Genomic DNA, 21,946 nt, shown 5'->3' with positions numbered 1-21,946 from the left:
CGGTTAGGAATGAAAGAATATAAATGTTAGCACATCAGGTGCCTTGGAGTGGAATGACATGCTTAGGTAATGCATTGAAGCACTTTAAGATTATGCAGTGTTGGAAAATATATAACAGTGTCTCTACAGTGGGACAGATCAGGTGAGTCAGACCTCAGTCTGTTTGGCAGAGCCGTCAGAACCAGAGGCACAAAGTGGTGACACTCATGACAAGTTTTATGATGCGGTGGATTTTACCTAAGATTGGATCAAGATGCTATAAAAATTTCTACTCTCAGGGGGAAGGTTCTTAATAAAGGGATCCTGAACTGAGAAATCAAAATTGCCTTGATCTTTTGATATAATCATTTTACTAACATCCTGTTTCAGAAAGATTCAGAACTCAAAACGTTCTAGTTATTCTAAAAACAGCTTATAATGACGCCAATATACCAAAATGAAAGGTTGTGGAATGTGCCACTTTATGATGTAATAGTGTGGCTAAATATTGCACAGTAAAAAAACGTTGGGTTGTTTTTTTAACCCAGCCATTGGGTTACACATATTTGGTCACTGTGTTGGGTCATTTTTATTCATCATTGGGTTAGTTTTAGTTATAACCCAACGGTTGGGTTAGATAGGGTTCCGCTCAAATTTTAATGGTCCAGTCAGAAACTCAGCGGACATCAGCGGCAGCCTGCATGATCCTGAAAGGTAAGTAACTGTAAATATAATTTTATGATGTATATAACTGTTATAACATTAAGTAATGTGTACTGAAACATTTTATTTTCTTCCCCAGAAAAAAAGAAAATTGTTTTAATGTGAGCAAAAACAAAAATAACCACTACATTCAACAAATTCTTCTGTTCCCTGTCATATTTCTATTCAAATGTTTTTGCAGAGCTTCAGTGTTTACATCAGAACTCATGCTCAGGTTTGGCCGATGCATGGATGTTATGCTGATGGAGGAGCCGGCTAATAATGATTCACCATTTGGATGTAAGTACACAGAAGCTCAGAACTGCATTAACTATGTGAACTGCATGTGTCAGCAGTTCATACTGTTATATAAAGTGGTTATTTTGGTTTTGTTTTTGCACACAAAACATATTTTCGTTGATTCATAATAGGGATGTCAAATTTCGATTATTTCCATGATCGATCGTCGTTTAAATTAACGATCAATTAATCGATTAATCGTTAACCATAATACTGCAAAATGCGTCTATTGCAGGCACCCAGTCAGCGGTATGACAGGATGTGCAAAAGCCACACACACACACAAAACGCTTTCTCACTTGAATTAAAGAGGTTTTAGTCTGAATAAAATGCTAGTAGCAGGATTATAAAATGAATAGATGCGATTATGATCATTTGATAAAATGAAGAGAGCGCGCCATACTTTTGAGGTCATTTTACTTTGTTGACAGTTTCCAATCCCGCACGGAGAACGCTGAACGCGCCTCTTTAAATGGTTTTGTGGTGCTCCTTGTTGTATTTTAAAGCACAATTGCAATGTTTTCAACTGACATTATTGTATTTAAAATAAAATTATCCGAAATGTGGAGCGCGTGTGACTGCGCTGCACATTAAGTGAACTACATCGGCGCTGCACCAAAACACAGTTGCTCACATTAATTTGATCCTGCTGGATTCTGTCCTAGAAAATGCAGATTTTTAAAAATCCGGCATACAGCGCATTAGATCGTGACAGTGCATGCGTGCAGACGAGGATGAGCGAGCGCGGCTTTGGCTAGATTTATTTGGAGGTTATTGCTCATGTCTCATTCGGCACAAATCGAAATGTTTCCATATTCGCAATGTATTTGAATGTTAAACTATTATTTATAATGTAAACTAGGCTTGTACTTAACACGCATTCGCATATAGACGGAAAAGATGATCCTCTTCATATGAGCAAAAACGTCCTTGGCATAACAGCAGAGTGGACCGGTATACAACGGTCTATTTAAACTGACCAGTGTAACCTTTTAATGTTTAGTTGACTATTTTATTTTGATAATGAACAGACTGCGATGTAAGTTTGAATCGCTGGAATATACGTGTGCAGCAGGCTCTGGCGCGATCGAAACAGCTGAGACATTAAAAAAAAATATATATTTTCCGCAAAAGTGTTTACTTTCATTTGTGCACACTCACAATACAAACAGAAGATTTGTGCTCTTGTAAAATAAAGCAAACAAACAGAATGCGTTGTCATCCTTTTTTTTTTTTTTTTTTTTTTTTTTTGTGAACTTATGGAGCGCCCACACTTCTGTTTTAAATCCGTTAATCTTAATTATTTAAGTCGGATATATTTCGCATAGCCTATTTAAAAAAAAATAAATAAAAAAAAACAAAAACATGAAAACAAATTGTTATTTTTATGTTGGGCCTATTACTTAGTAGGCTATACATTTTCCTTAAAGCATCCCATTTTGTCCCAGGGCTTAGAACCTGTGCCCTAGTCAGGTCCATGCAGAAACTTGTGAACGATGCTCGGCGTCACCGTTTGGTGACAGCAGTGAATGCTCCAGGAATGTGTCGGTCACAGCGCCTATTAATCGCTGTTTTGAATCCAGCAATTATTTATTTAGAAATTATAAGATCTGATTATGACAAGTGTGGTATAAAAGCTTTGTTTATTAGAGGAATAATAGGTTAACTGGAAAATGTTAGATCGCGACCATGCTTTTGGACCCCATAGTCTTCATTTACGCGGCTTTGTTCTGGTTTGCCGGTTGGTCACGAATTTGCACAAATTCAGTATATTTAGGCATTGTTTCTTTTCCTAAATCTTCATAGTCTAACCCTCTAATTTCCCAGGTTTATTTTATTATCTTTCGCTTTTAATAACTGTTTTCGCATCTCTTACTGTGGTAAACATGGAAAGGGAAATTAAAGATTTCATGAATTAAGAATTCGTTCGATTTATTAATTTGTTCCCTTATTTCACTTAAATCATGGGTTATTTAGGGAACAAAATTAATGAAACATGGACAATTGCCACATTAATAATTCGTAGGAATGAATTAACAAGTTGTAGGAATGAATAGACTACCTGTCCTGTCACTGTGTCCCGCAGCCCTGCAAAGCGCACCATATAAAACAGTTATCTGATGAAATGATTAGTAACTACATTTCTATTGCATTTAATGTTGAAGAACTTTTATGTTGTTTCTATTTTAATGTACTTTAAATCACATTAAAAGCTTAATTTGTACATTGTGAATGAATGATGATGCTTTTATATATCGTCACCGTCACTCACAGCCGCTCGCACGTGTTGAGTGCGCATGAGCCGCACGCAGCCCAACATTGAATCGGTTAACCGACCATCGATAGCCTTAATCGATTGCATCTCGATCATCGATTAATCGTTGACATCCCTAATTCATAATATTAAAGTTAAACCACCGTAGTCACGCTGAATATTTTACCGAAGTCTTTAATACATTTCTGGACCTTCAAAGATGCAATGACTTTGCTGTGTGGTTCAGAAACCTCTCCGATTTAATCAAAAATATCTTTATTTGCGTTCCGAAGTAGAAAGAAGATCTTTAAGATTGGTTATTTTTAAGAAATATATATATATATATATATATATATATATATATATATATATATATATATATATATAGAAATAGATTGCTGAGTATTGTATAACCTGTAGCACTCCCAAGTTCCAGTGTTTTCCTAGTTTCCCTGTCTTTGCGGGTTTTGATCCCTTGACTGTATACCTTTTTTCTGATCGTTTACTGCCTGACCTGACCTTCGCCTATTCATTGGGTTACTCTTTTGTCTCATCCTGGATTGTACCTATTTGCTGTTGTTTGATCCTGCCTGTTGTGAACACTCTTTGGAATAAAGCTGCATCTGGATCCTCTTCTCCATTGTCACGCTCCCACATTACTATATATGTGTAAATATTTCTTAGATATATACATGATTGTGTGTATTCATATATATAAAAATATGTGTGTGTACTGTGTATAATGTAAACACAATTTTTTATTTAGGACATATAATATTCTTTCCCACCAAATGGCAATAATCTCCTTTCCATGCACTGGATTTAAAATATTTTTCTCTTTTTTTAACTGACTATATTTCATGAAAATAATATGAATATTTTTTTTAATGTTAAATAAAAATAAATGGTTCATAATTTAGAGTTGAATGTTATGTAGTACCATGAAACTGTCTCAAAATACCACAAACAAATATTATAGCATAATATAGTATAATAATAATAATATAAGAGTACAACAGTAATATGTTATAGTACATTCTTTTCATTAAACAAAATGTTATGATTTCTTTTTTTGTTTGTTTTTGTTTTGTTTATACCACCAAGGATCATCAGTATAAGTGAGGAAGACCAGAAGGTTAAAAAAACATTGCATTGGGCTTATTTTGACAATTGCGAAGCTGTTGGGTCAGAGTGCAAGTGTATTTTGCATCAAAAATGGTATGTCTCTCTAAACCAAAATTAATTCCCACAACTATGCTTACCTCTATTACCTCTATTTAACTATCAGAATCTATCACTGCCCCATGACACTGCCCCAGGCACACACAACAAGTATTCTTTGCAAGAGATCTTCACACTCTCACATACTTCAAAAAGAAGCTGGATTAATGTCGTGACAATTTAATAAAAAACTGATGCAGATAAAAAGGCCACGAAACCAGCCAGCCAATCGACACACATATATTGGCACGTTGCTGCTGACACGCACCTGCTCAAGGCCCTCTATTGTCTGATCCTGAAACCATATGAGAGGAGTAAGCAGAGATGCACATGCATACATGTAACACACATTTGTGTGAAAAGGAAAAGACAATATTTTATCAAATTTTCTAACCCAAAGTCACGGCCACTTTTTTCATTCAATTTACTTCATTTATGACTACACAGTATGTGGTTGAAATTGAGTAAGCCTGGGTAAATGGGGTGTCTCACTAGCCAACTAATAAGGACTAACTTTCAGTAGGGGATTTCTCACCTGCCGACTGTTTTTGATTAAATCTTCTGTCTTCTGAGGTCTTTCAAATGCACTGATCAAAAATGACAGTGGGTGGCAAAATAAACAGCTGCCTTTACATTTTGAATTGAATTCTTATCTGACTTACAAATAAGTGAAGTTTGTGAAAAAAAGAAAAACAACAGGAGCACTGCATGCACTAAAACTGATTTAAACCTTAAAGGAATGTGTTGTCAGCCTTAGTAAGAAAAAAAGTTTAGATAGTGACGACACTGACAATTGAAATCTATATTTTATTTTAAAGATTTCATAATTTCAACACTTTCTTTTTATTAGCCATTTTGCCCCAAAATTATATTTCTATATATTCCATTCCATTGCTTTGCACACTTGGCAAGGGCTACATTTAACCCACAACACTTAATGAAACTTTACAATCTAAAGTGCCCTCCATAAGTATTGGAACAGTAAAGACAAAATTACTTTTTCTGCTGTGGATTCAAGACATTTGCAAATATGATTAAAAGATGAGTATGCAACAAAACTACAGAATGTGGTACAGTTTTGTCTCATATTCATCTCTTAATCATATTTACAGATTTCTTGACTCCACAGCAAACAGAACAATTTTGTCTTTACTGTTCCAATACTTATGGAGGACACTGTATGATGATTTCCTGCAACTGATAAACAGAAACTATTATACCAGGTGCAGGTGGGATTTCTGAATCATCAACAAACAGGAAAAAATAACAAGAAAGGTTATGACTGCCATCATCTGGCTAAATAAGGAATTACAAGAAAACTGATTCTTATAGCCGATGCTGACTGGTGTGGCAATGAGTTTCTCATCTAATGTTTTATGGGTCACAGACATAAACATCTCCAAGGCAGCTATAATGTATTTCTATGTGTACAAGCATCTACAGTAAGTTTCTCAGGAAAGCTACATGTAGATTTATATTAATATATCCTTATCATGTTTCCAATGAAACATTATATCTGACATATAAAAAAAAAAAAAAAAAAAAAAAAAAAAAACTTCAGCTAACATGCTAAACAGATATACAACCTGAAAGTTACAGCATGTTGTTCCTGAAATAATAACAAGGTATTTCCCACTAAACATTTGCTGTGTCGCTCAGGGGGCTTTAGGCCTGAGGGTCACTCTTATAATTTATTGATGGTGTTTTTCAACCTGCTCATCTTACCTAGACATTAAAGAAAAAGCAATTATTCTATAAAGAATGATTCAATTTAATTAATTAAAAGCTTATTGTTAGCAATTGGTGTTCTGTAAGAGCAATAAATTAATTTACTGATAGTTCAGCTCAGGTTGAAGAAACACAGGAGAGATTTTTGTACACAAGGGTAATAAAAGAGTCACCTCAAACTTCTGTCGGAGCTCAGTATCCTCATCATCTTCATCTGGAATTGGCACATTGTAGTACTCCCCCTCATCCTGGTTTAAAATTTTAAACCTGTATCACAGATAAAGATATGAACAAGTTATGATTGCAGATTTATGGTATTCATCAAAGAACATGTTAAGTCCATATAGGTCTGTTTACTTATCAAGTATTCATTCCGTTTAGAATGTGTAAACAATATTTATTTTTGAACTTATTGGTTGCCCAGAGAGCACTGGGATCCTCTACCCTGCAACTTGGAAAGAAACTGTATCCACTCGCTTGCCCTACAAGACTTGGCGATCTTGATTCTTATTCTGGCCCAGCTCAGCAGCACCTCCAGCATCTAGATGAGCAGCGTTGTGCAATCCACTGTCTGAAGAAGGATTGTGATGTCGTCCATGAAGCATCGAAGTGGCGGCAACCAAAGTCCAGCACTATTTTGTGCTTCCCTGGCCATGGACCTGGCTCTGATCAAGATTACATCAAAGGCTGCTGTGAATAGAATGGGGGATACTGAACATCCATAGCTATTCCCTTGCCACGTTTCTGCCAAATGGTTGTGTAATCACATACAGTAATTAATGACATAGCTTTGAATAATGTTTATAACACTTTTAGGCAAATAGAAGTAGTCCAGGGCAAAATCAATCAACTGATGTGGAACACAGGCGTAGTCGTTCTCCAAATCTAGCCAGATAAAATGAAGATATTTCTTGGATTTGGTCCCAGATTAATGCTGCATGCTCCGAGCACCCTGACAAACCCAAGACACCTGCCTTCTGATGACTTCAATTTAATTGTTACAGAGGAGGAACTTGGTCAGACACTTGGCAATCACTGAGAAGGAAACCTTTCCTTCCACGTTCAAGAGTAAAATGCTCCTAAACTGACTGATGACGGCTGAATCCCTTTCCCTTGGGATTAAGATGGCCACTGCTCTACACCACTAAACTGAAACCTGCTGTTGCTTTCAGATTATCATCATGGCTCTGTCTGTGTATTCTGCCAGCTTCTGTAACAACTGGTCATGATGCCACGTGTAGGGACCCTGAGCCAAAGCAATTTTACACCCACACAAAATATGGTGGAGGGTTCCCTGAGCTGCATTGCACAAGCTGCAGATTTCTTCAACCCCAAACCACTGTGCCAGGTTAACTGGGCTGGGAAATGTGTCATAAATTGATCTAATAATGAATCTTAACCTGGCTTGGGGAAATCTCCAAAGTTCGCTCAAGATGACTGACATTGGTAGAGAAGAAGACTTCTCAAGGTCTTCTTTTTCCATTGCCAATGAACCAATCTTCTTCTCTTCGAGCATGTCTCTTGCAACCTTGAAAGGGTCTTTTAGGAATCTTGAACGCTGGCTCTCTTTCATCCTCCTCCACTTTCTAATGAGAGCTGCCCTTCTAAGTGAAGCCAACTGACTCTTAATTTGATTCAACAGGACTTTAACACTTTCCTTCTCATATTTTGCTGCCTTTCTCCAAGCTTTTTGCAGAGCTCTTCACTCTTACACAAGCTGCAGAATTTCCCTTTCCCTTCTGCTCATAGCTTTTGGCTTGGGCGCCTTCCTCCTTGCTTCACCAAATCTCTGGAGGCATTTGACGTGGATAGTCTCGCAAAAGAGACTAATGTTGCACTCGACATTCCCTTTGATATTGTTTATGAGCATTCTTTCCAAGTCATCATCCAGCTTACTCCATGGTGCTTTGTTCTTGGTCTTTGCTCACATAGTTGGCTTTTTCCTTCCTGGTTCTCCTTCTTTCCTTCCATCTTCTCTTATGGGTGTCCTTTCTGAGGTTTTGGAACTCATCAGGCAAATTGTGTTTTGATGTTCTTATTGTCGAGTAACCGTATGCCACATTGGGCTTATTAGCACTATGGTTCTCAACCTGGCTCTGTGCCCTTTTTGTTCTCATCTGCGAGTGCAGTGCGAGGTTGTCTCAGGTTATCCTGGGAACACTTAATTTTCCCTTGATGGATCCTCAAAGATATAACCTTAGTCCAGCCACAACTGCATAACCTAGATTTCTTCGTATCCATTTACATTCCGTTCAATTCCGTGTATTCTGTCCTACTAGGCCCTTCTCCCAGCCCACCTCTCGGAGGATCACTGGGCTGTTGACTCTTAACTGAACTTGCAGTTAGTTTGGGTTGGCCTAAAGCCAAGCCTGTGGTCGGGGTAACTAGCCTGCCCACACCACTTGCAGTCTTACCCCCTGCCAGTTAGTCTTATATAGTCTTATATATATATATATATATATATATATATATATATATATATATATATGTATATATATATATATATATATATATATATATATATATATATATATATATATATATATATATATATATATATATATATATATACACAGTGTTGTGCCATTTTTACAACTAAATGTAAAATAATTTTGGAAAAGTTTATGTGAACAACAACATCAAATTGGTCTCTTTGTCACACAAAGCTAGCTTCAGAAGGCTTATAATATACTGCACTTCCTTTATGGGGCTTTTATGTTGGTTTTTATCTAATGAGACATACAGTATATAATAACAGCAGGAAATGACTGCTGAACAAGTGACCAAACCTTTTTCCTTTACATTGAGAACGAGACAAATCCTTACCATCCACACACTGGGGATTTCATGAGCTCAGACACACCGAAAGACATTGAGCCCATGAAATCATTACGGGTGGTTCTGTCCCAGTCCCACACCTCCACAGACAGCCGACGGTCCTTATCTGTTGGCTTCAGCTTACTGGAACAGACAATCACACACACACGAATCAGAATGAAGCATTGCATTGACACTCTCCCCATCATATAATAAAGAAGGGATTTCCAGCTGCATATTCAGATGAAAACTCAAGCGAGGCTAAACATAGATTTTTATACAGTAGCTATTAACTATATCATTTTCATTGTAAATATTGACATGAAAACAAAAACCAAATAGCTTAAATCTGTATAGACATTAATATTGAAGGTTTTACAATAAAGTTCAGGGCTCACTAAAAAAAACCCTTCAAAAGGGTAACATGAACTCACACCTAAATGGTGACTCTCAGCTTTATAAATAGTCACACTGTCTGCATGCAAGCCATTTTACGGCCAATATCAACATGTATCGTCTTAATTGGTTATTAAAAATATAAGCAAACTTTTCCATAAATATTATTCATTTCTCCTTTTTGAATTTTAAAGGTGCACTAGGTAACTTTTATTTTCTCCCAAATTAACAAAACTGATTTAATGAGTTTGTCATGAAACCAAACTGTGTTTTTGTCTAATCCGGAATCACTATGGAGACTGGAGAGCCTATAATAAGTGTTTATATTCAGACTATTTTAGAACTGTCGGGACAATCCCTGCTGGAGAAGCCTAGTACCTGCATGACCTTCATATCCATAAACAGAGAGAAGTAGCTACGGCTACAATGTTCTTTTGAAAGAAGCATGCAGTTTACTTTATTAACAACTAGAGCACCAAAAGTTAGATATTGTACCTTTAAATATTTCATTTTTTATTTGCGATATCATCATCCACATGTGCAGATGCATCTGTATCAATTGCAAAAGTTTTTTGCTTAAATATGTTTGAATGGATAATATGTGAATGCATGTGTGCACATAAACGGTGCTGGTTCCTGTGCTTTTTTTTTTTTTTTTGCCATCTATCACTTTGGCTGCTTCCACACTATAGAAATGGCATCAGCATTCAGCCCATTAAAAACAATCCTTCACCTACTAAAAGGTATGGATGGGGGGATGGATTATAATAGCATCATATAGTACAGATCATGTCATCATGTCTATTAAATGTGACCCCACATCTATTATACATTAATTGATTTGAAATTAAGACCTTATATCGATTTGAACATAAACCTACTCTAAGGAAGTCACTATAAATAGTTTTTATTTTGAAAGTTTTCATTTTGAAGGGGTTATTCATATGCACGTCTCATTATGCTGTGAATTGCACTGTCCTCCTTCGAATGAATCTGGCTCTGATTTATCAGGAAGCACAGTGATCTCATCAAAATTAATCAGGGTTATATAGAAATGATTGTGCCATCAGTTGAAAAATTATCTAATGAATATAAAGCCATTTATTAAAACTAATGCTACAGCAGACCTATATGGAAGAGTAGTTTTTTTTTAGAGCAAGACCATTTTGGAAACATTAAAACACTAAAAAACATTAATAAAGATTACAATGTTTATGTACATACAGTAAAACTAACACCAGTGACAAATTAATCCTAAATATTAGGATGTAATACAATTTTGCAACTCACAATGTAAATGACTCGTTCCAAGCCGGATTCAGAGTAGAACGGATGGTTTTCGTTTTCTGTTTTGTCTCATTTTTAGGGTCTGGAATCAACTTGAGTTTTACATATGGATCAGACAATCCATTTGGGTCCATTGGAATCATATTCTTGCCTTCCCCCACTGCAACACAACATGCCAAATAAGAGACGACATCAGAACATGAATTAATAAAATAATACGATAAAACATAGGTAAATAATAGAGGGCAGGTGGTAACGCTGAAGTCTCAGGGTAATGTTACTCCACATAAACTCTGAACTGTGACATAATAATTAAGAAGTGGCTTTAAATAATTACTATGCACTATACATTGACTATGAGTGTTAGCAACTGTACATGAAGTATCATGATCAGTCTACAAAACACTCCAGATCAGCTTTCATAACTGTTTGTCTGGTTTAGTGTGCTTCTTTACACACACACACACACACACACACACACAATGTGACAGAAATACCGGCCACACATTTCCTTTTCTTACGTAAACCCACAAAAAGGTTAGACTTTGAATATCTAAAATGTCACAACCAACAAGGCAAATGCAAACATGTGGTGTGCCACTAACATTTGTCACTGAATACAATGAAACACATGGAGCTACAATAAAAAGCTATGCATATATAGAATAAATTAACAGATAAATAGTGGATGACCTGTTCAGAGACTTTAGTCTGTGAAATAGACATTGCCAGACTACAACTCTAACACACACCTTATGAAAATACAAATATCAACATTTACAACCTCAGTGCCTGAACTACTTATGTTTGACAGGTAGGAGGCGCCCTACAATTTAATGACCCAACATGGTTTTGTGTTTGCTTCCATTTAAATTAATGTATTAATTGTTACCTTAAATTTAAAAGCACTTTATTGCAATGGCATTACCCATAATGTCATTGCAATAAAGAGCTTTTAAATTGAAAGAACAAATTAATTTAAAGAGAAAAGCAAACACAAAGGCATGTTGGGTGATTAAATTGTAGGGCGCCTCCTACCTGTCAAACATAAGTAGTTCAAAAAAGAAAGTGAATGTTTAAGTTCAGGCACTGAGGTTGTAAATGTTGATATTTGCATTTTCATTTGTCACCTACTTCTGCCAAGAACACCAAACAGGGTGAACATATTACAAGAAAAGATAATAGTAACAATACATCAGTCAAAAAAAAAAAACAAAAAAAAAACAACAAGACAGGACCAGGAAATCTCTTGTCTGGCACAGGTGTGTCAAAGTGAATGTGGACACATTGACTAAATGTCTACAGGAAAATAGGAAAGATTTTTTTTTTTTTTTTAATAAAAAAAAAAAAAAATACCAGATGTGTATGGAGAAGGAGACACAGTACATTAATAATTATATACTAATACCTAAATTAAATTTTACTTAAATGAGCTAATACATTAACTAACAAACATATAGTCAATATGTTTTACACACAAGTTGTATGAGTCATGTCATAATTAAGATTAGTTCATTAGTATAAGCCTTAACTCATCATTAGCTCATTTTAAAGTAATATTTAATTTAGTTTATCGAACATAGTATTCATGTACTGCAGTGTAACTGAGTATACAGATACAGTACAGGTATATGCAAAGTAATGGAATTTCAGTCAGAAGTTTTAACAAAATGAGAACTTTAAGTCCATATTATGGCTCTGTTATATATGTTGAAACTCTCAGGAAACTAGTATGAAAAAGGAGGGTCAAGTTCCAACAATCAGATAATCAAGAAAATGGAGAAAAAAACGTCTGTGCTCTTCCCTTGGGCCACCACTGCAAAATAAACATTGCTGGCATATTTGTCTTCATCTAAGAGTAAATATTTCATAGCTCTCTTAAGAGAACTGCACTCTACGGTCCTGCCCTCAGAAGCATGATGTATGATGATTAGCTATCTTGAACATAAAAGTACACCATGTGGCCAAAAGTATGTGGATATCCCCTTGATCCCCTGAATAATGGCTTTGTCTATTCCAGTAATGACACATCTTAATGCTAGATCCCACAATGACATTTTAGAGATTTATGTGCTTCCAACTGTGTTGCAAGTTTGAGGAGGGTCTTTTTACAACATGACAATGCATGTATCTATAAAGTAAGGTCCATATAAATTAAATTACTGTGTCTAGTGTGGAAGAACTTAATTGGCCAATAAAAAACCCTGGCATGAAAGCCTACTGAGCAACTTTGGGATGACTTGGAACACCGAGCCTGACCCCATTACCTAGCGAGAGTGTTTGACCTTTCTGACGCCCCTTGTATCTTGTTGAAAATCTTATTTCAAAAGCATGGAAACAATCATGCTTCCCTTCCTTGCATCACTTTTGGTAAGCCTTAACAACTGCACTTTGGAAACAAGACTTGCTGTTTTGGAGATGCTCAGACCTATGCTGCGTTTCCACCACAGGAACTTTACCCAGTAACTAGGGACTTTGGCCTAGTACTCTGTGTGTTTCCACCGCAGGAACCAGGAACTAAATAAAGTTCCGGGTAAAAAAAAATGCCCCTCAGAATGTCCCTGCTGGCGAGGTAGTACTTTTTTAAAGTTCAGGAACTTTCGGGGGCGGGACTTGAGCGCTAAACATGCTGATTGGTTAAGTCCATTTATTCAGATCATTTTCAAAATATTACTGTTATTGTGTCATGAAATTTAATTTTAAAAGTATTTCAAGTGAGAATGTAGTTGTTTAAAACTCAAATCTGTGGTTTATTTATAAAGACAGCGCCTATTTAGAAATGTGTTTTGCCGATCTCGGAGACATGAGCTCCACATGATCAGTGGGAGCTCAGTGATAATCTATCCGCCGAGAAGCAGCCTCACCTCGGCTAGACCTTCTGATGTGTGCCGCTAGCTCTGATGTCTCTTTAGTGGTTGAACATAACATATAATTCATTTTGGGTAAATCTAACAGGTTATCTTTGGTCTGTATTCAATTTATTTATATGTTAAAATGAAAAAAAAAAGGCAAATTTATATAATATTTAGTTTCATTGTAATGACTGTATATACACATTTCTGCAGCAGTTATTATATTTAAATGAAAAACATACATACATACATGCATACTTAGAAGCATATATGTGCATGCCATCAAGCAGAATCGCACACACTCAGAGTGAGTGTGAATGCAGCCTGTGATCTATTCTTGAACTCATCAGCCTGACATTCTGCTAATGGCATTTTCTTTCTCAGCCAGTGAACGTCACACAGACGAAATCACACTGCAGCTGTGTGTGTGCAGTTTGCTGGCATGTTGTAATCAGGCTGATTGTGCAGGTGCAGCTCCAGCACTCCAGACTATGCGTGTGTGGATCTGAAAACTAGGGCCTTCGGGCTCTTCGACTGACAGCACTAATATAATACAGAAGCTCAGCTCAGCCCAGCTTTTCAAATGCTATACATGCAAAATGTAATGTTTTAAGAGTACCATACTGGTGACCACACAATACAGAGTATCTGGGTAGTAGCATTTGGAATTTCCCTGAAAATACAGAGTAAATAAAAAATACAACTGCCTGAACGTGTTTAAGGTTTAGCAAAAAAGGTGCTTTATTCAACAAATTGGTTTAAGTTAGTGAGAATGTGGTTCAGAGATTGGGGTTTAGTGTTTAATCAATTCAGAAAAACTGCAATAACAGTCATAATAAGCATATTTCCAGTAAGTGCCTCAGGCTTGCACGGTTTGGTCAGCTCACTCATCGGGATCTTTGGTAATCCTCAGCAAACTTCGACAGTTGGTTGAACCCGCTCAATCGGTTATTTTTGAGGTTGGATGTGCTACTTCGGCTGTGCGTCCTTCGTTATCAACCCGGAACTAAAGTTAGATTCAGTTCAATTTGTGAACCGGCTCATCCGGCTACTTCCTGAGAACTGTCTCAAAAGAATGATTCATTTAAGAACTGAACATCACAACTGCCTTCTTGTGTATGACCTTTGCCTGCTTTTGGATTATGTTTGTGGATTAATCCTTCAATAAACTACTGCCTTTGGATCCTCAACCTTTGTGAGGAATTGAGGGTAGGCTGGTGAAAGATATAACCAAGTATATCTAATAAAGAGCAGTGAACCAAATACAGAACCTTGAAGGACACCTTGGGAAATAAAATGCAACAGCATTGATATGTTTTGGTCTGTTGCATCAGTTGTCATGGTAAAACATGGGAACTCACCTGTGACACGCATTTTGTCTTCTATCACCTCAATCTTCAAGTAAAGACGTCCTCGTCTCTCTGTGTGGTCCATTCCACAAAGGCTTGGCACGTTCATCACACACTGCTTATGGACATTCATATCACAGGCTGTGAACACAAACACATATTTGCATAAAGCAAGAGATACCTGATTTCAGATTTAATTAATGAAACAAATACATTTTACATTTACACATAATATTTTAAAATAACATTATCATATAATGTTTCAATAGTTAATCAAATAATTACTCTATATACACTAAACATCGATATAGGAAAATCCCAACAACCACTGACCCTAGAATGGCTCCTGGGCAAAAAATAGTTTAGTACGGTACTACTTACAGTCACATTTCATTCCTTGGTGTATGAGTCCATATAGAAGAGATCCACAGTGGTCACAGAATGTGGGACTGCCATAAGTGTGGATCTTAAATTTGTGCTTGCTCCTAGGGTCCTACAAAGATAAAATAATTCAAAAGAAAGAGAGAGAATTCTGTAGGTCAGGAGATTGAGTCTGAGAAAACCCAAATGTCAGAACAGGAGACCGAAGAACAACTAAACATTCTCTATTCCTCTTTCACATGATTTTTTTTTCTTTATAGGATTCACAGATTTCAAATTCATTAATCTGGGTCAGAATGGTATAGATACAGTGACATCATACCATGTGAAGCCATAAGAGATCTAAAATTGTATGAACTGCACCATGTTTATACTATACTGCTTCCAACAACATGGCAACTAGATCTGGAACATTTGCTGGAAGGTTGGAAAGTGACACTTTCAGTTTTGAAGTTGCAGAGGGGCATCATATAAGCAAATGCCTCTGGTATAGTCTGTGTGTTAAGGGTCAAAATGCTGAATTCTACTGTTCAGTCTTTTTGGAGACAAAAAACACAATAAATTTCCCTTGAAATAGGCTCATATGTTTCTATTTAACTATAAACTCGAGGAAAACATTAGTCAAGCCAGACATCATCTTAGTTATGTACTTAAAAACAAACACTTAACATCCTGAAGGAAAACATGGAGGCTGCCTCCAATGGACTAATATAACCTGATATTACCAACAGCAACTATTACAATGTTTTTCTGTTATTTTATGGAGCTTGACAGCCTTTGGTCACCATTAATTTTTAAAATTCTAATAAACCTAAATGAAAATCATTCAGGTGTAGAAGGTGATGAGGGTGAGTAAATGACAGAATTATTATTATGATAATTTTTACTATAAAAATGGAGTCAGCATTTATATATTTTTTTATTATCCTCTATTGACTAAGGAATCAAGTATTACTTGTTTTTTTTTTTTTTTTACTTTTGAGATAGATTAAATTATTTAAATTGGGACTATGCAACAATCATCTTTAAATCCATGCCACTTAGTCATTTGGACATATACCATATAACCTTGGCTATACATGTGTATTGAATGTGTCACAAATGTATATTAAGGATTGTAATGACTAAACTAAGCAGGAAATCAGGACAAAATAATGACACCATATGGCATATTATATAATGTCACATATAATATACACTTTATGGAATTTTTTATCCTTACCTGTAAAATGTCTGGAAAAAAGTCAAAGTTGTGACACATTTAAGCTTGTGGCACATTTTTTTTTGTCTCCCTCAAAAACAAAAGCATTTTGCTTTAATATGCCACTATTCTGATTTTTATTTTCCAGATATTTTAAAAAAGGTAGAAAATTAATCCTACAGGTGATAAAGAGTGTTTTGTTTGTTTTAATTCTTTACCATTGATCAGTTTTAAATAATTTACATTGTTCCCAACACATTGTGAAGATGAAAGGAGAGTCCAAGGTCTAATCCAACAGGGCCTCGGACAGTTTTATTTCAGACGCCTGACCATAGCCAAACATTAGACACTCCCTCACTTCAGAAAAGCATCCATTATTAAAAATGCAAGAATATGTCATGGATGGTTAAATATAATTAGCTATAATGGCTTACTACAACATTTAACACTTGCATCTATGTAGCTCTGGAAATCATAATAAGGCCATTAACATTCCACTAAAATCAAAAAGACATTTAAAATCTAGCATGAAAGCCCCATGCCTTCTGAAATGATTGTGCTTTCTCCACATCATCTAAATTGCAGACAGGACAAATTACAAAGTTCAAGTATTGTCATCAGTAATGGCCTAGATCCAGGTTTCTCAAATGAGGGTTGATAAGTTGATGAAAATCTAATAATTAATTATACTGAATTTAAAATAAATACATAGGGCTAAATGATAATGATATAGCTTAGCACTATTATAAACTCAATTTTGCATAGTCTCCCAATTGTGTGAATTTAACAAGCATTTGTGAATGCAATGTGCACTTAAATTTTATTTATTTACACATTTGCAATAATTAATATGTAAGGGGTGCAGCTGACAAAAAAGTTTGGGAACCCCTGGCCTAGATGACCTGTCACCTGTCATAGCCATGGATTTGCAAACATGCAATTGCTTCAAATGGAATATTAAAACTGGATATTAAATTAAAAGTAGTAGTCACATTTAATGTGAAACTTGAGCTTAAGCCAGTTAGGAACACAAGGTCATAGGTACCTTAATATTGATGGTAATGATAAAACAACAAATTGTCATCATCCAAAAGAACAACCACTTTCAGGAAAACAGTGTCCTCAGAGTTTGTATTGTGGCTTTATACAGGATCAGACACTTGTAAGATTTTTGACCAGCGAATGACAGCAATATGTTTTGTCAATCATTAGGACAGCTGCTTCTGAAGGAGTGAGTGCATCGCATACAATTTTCTTACAGGTTGTAAAGTTTATTGTTGCTATATGGGCACAATTTTTTTTGTTGTTGAATGCATTTTGCCAAAATGTCATGATATAAAAGATGAAACGCTATGCATTTATAAATACAGGATATAAAACAGTAGCTCATCTCTGCGCTTCAAACACATACACACCAAAGCCTTAGCTTTATAGACAGTGTTTCCTGAGTAAAGAAAATGTTGTACTTATTCAAACATCAGTTCTGTATTTACCCTGGCCCTGCAAACAAGCACACATGGGTGGAATTGCACACCTGACAACCTATGACAGCACACTAGTGTGCCGCGGCATAAACTGAGCATTGCAGGACAAAGAAGATTATAGTGATTTTGTTTTTAAATGCATACTGTACTTAAGTTGATTATACATATAATCACCTGAAAACACTGTACAAACTAACTGAATGACAAGATAAGGAGTGGATGAAGACCAAAGTCGAAATCTGTATTTTCTTTATTTTGATTAGAAATGGTTGTGAGATAATGAGTCCTAACTATCTGACTACCTGGAAATATTTAAAGCTACCAGACACACATTTAAAGGCTTCCTAACAGGCAGACGAAAGATTTGTGTGTGTTTCAAAATCTGCAGTAGGAAGCCACCCAGAATAACCCTTACCACCTGACTTGTTCACAGAATATCCACCAGGTGGCACAAAGGGACATCTTTTTGTACCTCGTTTAGGTGTGCTGACAGCTGTTAGTTAGGCTAAAATAGTTACATTATAATTTATAAAAAAATAGTCTGACAAAGTAGAATTTAAATACACCCATTCTATGATTAGCATAATTGTTATGCTTGAATTGGATTTTATTTTAGATTTTCAAAATGATAAATGTCAGGGTCATACAATTGCAATGTTGATATTGATTGCTGTTGCAGTACAATTCTTGAAAGGGAATCGTAGTTGTGTATTTTGGATACTGGGCTTCATTAATTCATCTACCAATTTTTAAAACCACTTTTCTGGGTGAGGATGGTGGAGCCTATCTCTGAAGTCTTGGACTAGAGCTGGGGAAAACATCCTGGGCAGCCAGTCCATCACAGGGCTAAAACTGCTTTACTTGACTGGGTACTGCTTGACTGGTTGCACAGACACTATTGGAAGACAACTGAACTGGATGATGACATCACCAAATCATCAGTGAACTGACTTTAGATAACAATTTGACTCCGTTATTAGCTTCTTGCATCACTGACAAACTATTTTCCTGTTTGACTCTGTAAAGCTGCTTTGATACAACCAGTATTGTATGATGCATTATACAAATAAATGAGATTTGGCTGCTTATTAATATTATAAAAATTCAGGGGGGGGAAATGCAAAGAATGCAAGGAATTATATTATAAAGTAGACCTGCAGACCTTGTGACCTTGCGACTTGTGTGACAGATAATTCGATCTTTTCAGCAAGGTTAGTTCAGGATGTAAAATGTAAACCAATAAAAGTGTAAAAAAAAAGAGGTAATTTGTGAGATTTCAAATGAATGAATGAATAACTATCTGAATAATTAAATAGATAACTTAAATACCAACCTTTTTCCTTTCACAATATTGAAGAAAAATGTTTATTCTAGTAATGTGTGAAACATGAACATGTTACACAAGCTGCAAGGGTACAAAATAATGTAATTTACTAAATGTTCTGACAAAAATATCAGAATGGAAACTAGGAACTGGGGGAAAGGCAATGGAAACTGAAGTGCTAGTTTTTCATGCAAATATTTTGCAATGATTTAATCCATACTCACTTGTCCCAGAAGAGAAAAGAATGAGTGACTGTTGAACTGAGAAAAGACTAGTTCCCTAAAACATCTTTATTCAATGCAATAAATTACTTTTTGATTGCTCCTATTAGCGCCCAGTGCTCAGATCTGAATAAAGCCCAACTTTCATCCATGTATTTCTTTGATTAAAGACTACACGAATGTAGATGGTTCGCCCTCTGAAAAACTAGACAAGTCTAGTTTTTCAGAGTGCGAACCATCTACAGTCTCTTCTACATTTTACTGGTTTTCACGCACCTGGACTTACAACTAGCCTTCATCTGAGCACAACAATATTCCCTTGTCCATTAAAGACTACACAAAAATTCTTTCTCTGGGTCTGCAGAAGCATGAACAATGGCACAAAATTGACTTTTCATATCACCGTGATGTGATCACAGGCTGCACTGCAGGTTTCATACTGTAGTGATCATACTTGTCATTTAATCATTTTCCAACAAACTCTGACATAATCTGACCCCATTACAAACCATCGTCTTGATGACCAGATTATCAGCCCTGCTAACTCCATAAAAAATGACTGATATGGGTGAAGCAGGAGAAATATGACGGCATGAACACAATAGGACAATGAGTTCATTTAAGGCAAAAAAGGTTAATTAATATATTGGAAATATAGGTTTTATATATTTTAGGTTTTATAAAACTGGCACGTGATTTCCAAGGAGCCAGAATCTTTAATGATGCCTGCGATATAATATAAAAATGCTCTATTAGGGATTGATAGTAGTGTAGGTACAATAACTGAGATTTGATGATAGCACAGAGGATAATGTTACAGTGGAATATATTTTAGATCAAAGCTGTAAAGGGAGGGGAGTGGGTGGGCTGTCTTTCTTTTGAGGCTTGTGTTAATTAGCCCATTCCCTCCATCCTCTGTAGTTTATTATTAATGCATCACTCAAGGTGTGGCAGCTATAAACCTGACCTCAGTTCCTATACCTCAGTGGATGAACTGGATTCCTTCCCCAATAACCGGTACAAGATAGTGTGTGTGTGTGTGTGTGTGTGTGCAATTGTGTATGTTTGGGTGTGTTCTTGTGTCTGGCAGTTAAAATGCTTATAATATCTTTGTGGACTAAAACATTTAAAGAGCTTAGGAATGCAATGCCTGTGCCATAGGGCTTCATTGTGCAATTGCATGGCAACAACAAAAACATTAATCTTCAAATCAATTAATCAAATATTCTGCCAGTAAATTATTAGATGACTGCATTTTCCTTATCAATGTTAGAACACAAAGACAGATGTTAAACAAACAGATGATGTAATGCTTTGGTGGAATAAAAAGGTTTGTGCTCTTCTTCTTGAGAACAGAATTTGAACTGATTTGAGCTGGATAATGACACCAATTTATTAGCACGGTTACTGAACAGAATTTAATCAACATTAAACATCCTACCTTTTGTAGGCTGCTTTCTTCAGCTGCACTGAACTCATTTAATAATTTATTAACTTTGAAACACAGTTACTAAAATTAATTTGAGCTGTCATTACACTATTATCTACTGTAGAACTGCTTTACATTTTAAAATTGAATTTATTACATAATCTTCCAGAATTAACACTGTAATTTTACTGTTTTATTAATTTAACGCTGCTGTATTGTATAAAGCACTATAAAACCGGTCTCGTCTCTCATGACGAAACAAAGTGTGTCTGATACCTTATTCATTTCAACGATTCACTACAATGTGTGCACACAAACACACACATATACATTAGCAACAGAAAAGTGGGTGTGGGTGACAGACACTGCTTGATTCACTGTAGGTGGTACAGGCAGAGACATTGGAAGAATATGTATATGTGTGTGTGTGGAAAAGGCATCTAAATATAGTCACTGCTGCAACTGTAGCCTGTGATATAAGGGAGAGCGTTCTCTGGGTTCAGTCAAACAGTGACACTGGGCTACACTTTAGACTGGTGCCACTTCCACACAGACTAGTCTTTGCATCTCACATTGACCATTTCATCATTCTGGGCCCCAATGTGTATGAGTGGAAAAAGGACTCATGCCATGTGTCGCAATAAAACAGGGAGCATTCCAATGCTATTCAGACTTTGCTATGCTGGATCCTTATACTTAGGGCTGTCATTAAGCAGGGAAAAGTGGGCAAAGGTGTTTTTATTTTAATTTTAATTTATATGTGTTTTTTTCTATTATAAAAGTCATATGCAAGTAGGCATCAACTATCATGAATATCACTGTGATTTACACCTGAGAAGACAAAGACCCGTATGAGCTGCATAATTAATTAATTAATCCGCGAATCACATTCGTCAAGGGCCGGGGAGCAGCTGGCCCGTACAGTTAATGAATAACAGATCAACTACGACAGCCTACATCGCACATCCTGCGATGTGACTATCGTGGATTCGTACATTGTGATATCGATGCTTAAACGACA

General features: G+C 36.0%; 1 protein-coding gene across 2 annotated transcripts in view; it reads right to left on the bottom strand.

The window, feature by feature from the left end:
• LOC128015459 (protein kinase C alpha type) overlaps positions 1-21,946 on the bottom strand; it is a 105,537-nt gene that overhangs the window by 25,520 nt on the left and 58,071 nt on the right. The window contains exons 4-9 of one of the 2 annotated variants that reach the window (XM_052599291.1): positions 15,267-15,378; positions 14,898-15,026; positions 10,688-10,844; positions 9,011-9,145; positions 6,358-6,451; positions 4,725-4,751 (exon numbers count right to left, since the gene is read on the bottom strand). In XM_052599291.1, coding sequence (XP_052455251.1) covers positions 4,725-4,751; positions 6,358-6,451; positions 9,011-9,145; positions 10,688-10,844; positions 14,898-15,026; positions 15,267-15,378 — 654 coding nt within the window. The remainder of the gene's footprint in view (positions 1-4,724; positions 4,752-6,357; positions 6,452-9,010; positions 9,146-10,687; positions 10,845-14,897; positions 15,027-15,266; positions 15,379-21,946) is intronic. The other variant, XM_052599292.1, reaches the window with a different exon arrangement.

The sequence above is a fragment of the Carassius gibelio genome, chromosome A6 (assembly GCF_023724105.1).
Source record: "Carassius gibelio isolate Cgi1373 ecotype wild population from Czech Republic chromosome A6, carGib1.2-hapl.c, whole genome shotgun sequence".
Taxonomy (NCBI): domain Eukaryota; kingdom Metazoa; phylum Chordata; class Actinopteri; order Cypriniformes; family Cyprinidae; genus Carassius; species Carassius gibelio.
Note: the sequence above shows the minus strand (reverse complement) of the source record. Positions and strands in the feature narration are given on the sequence as shown.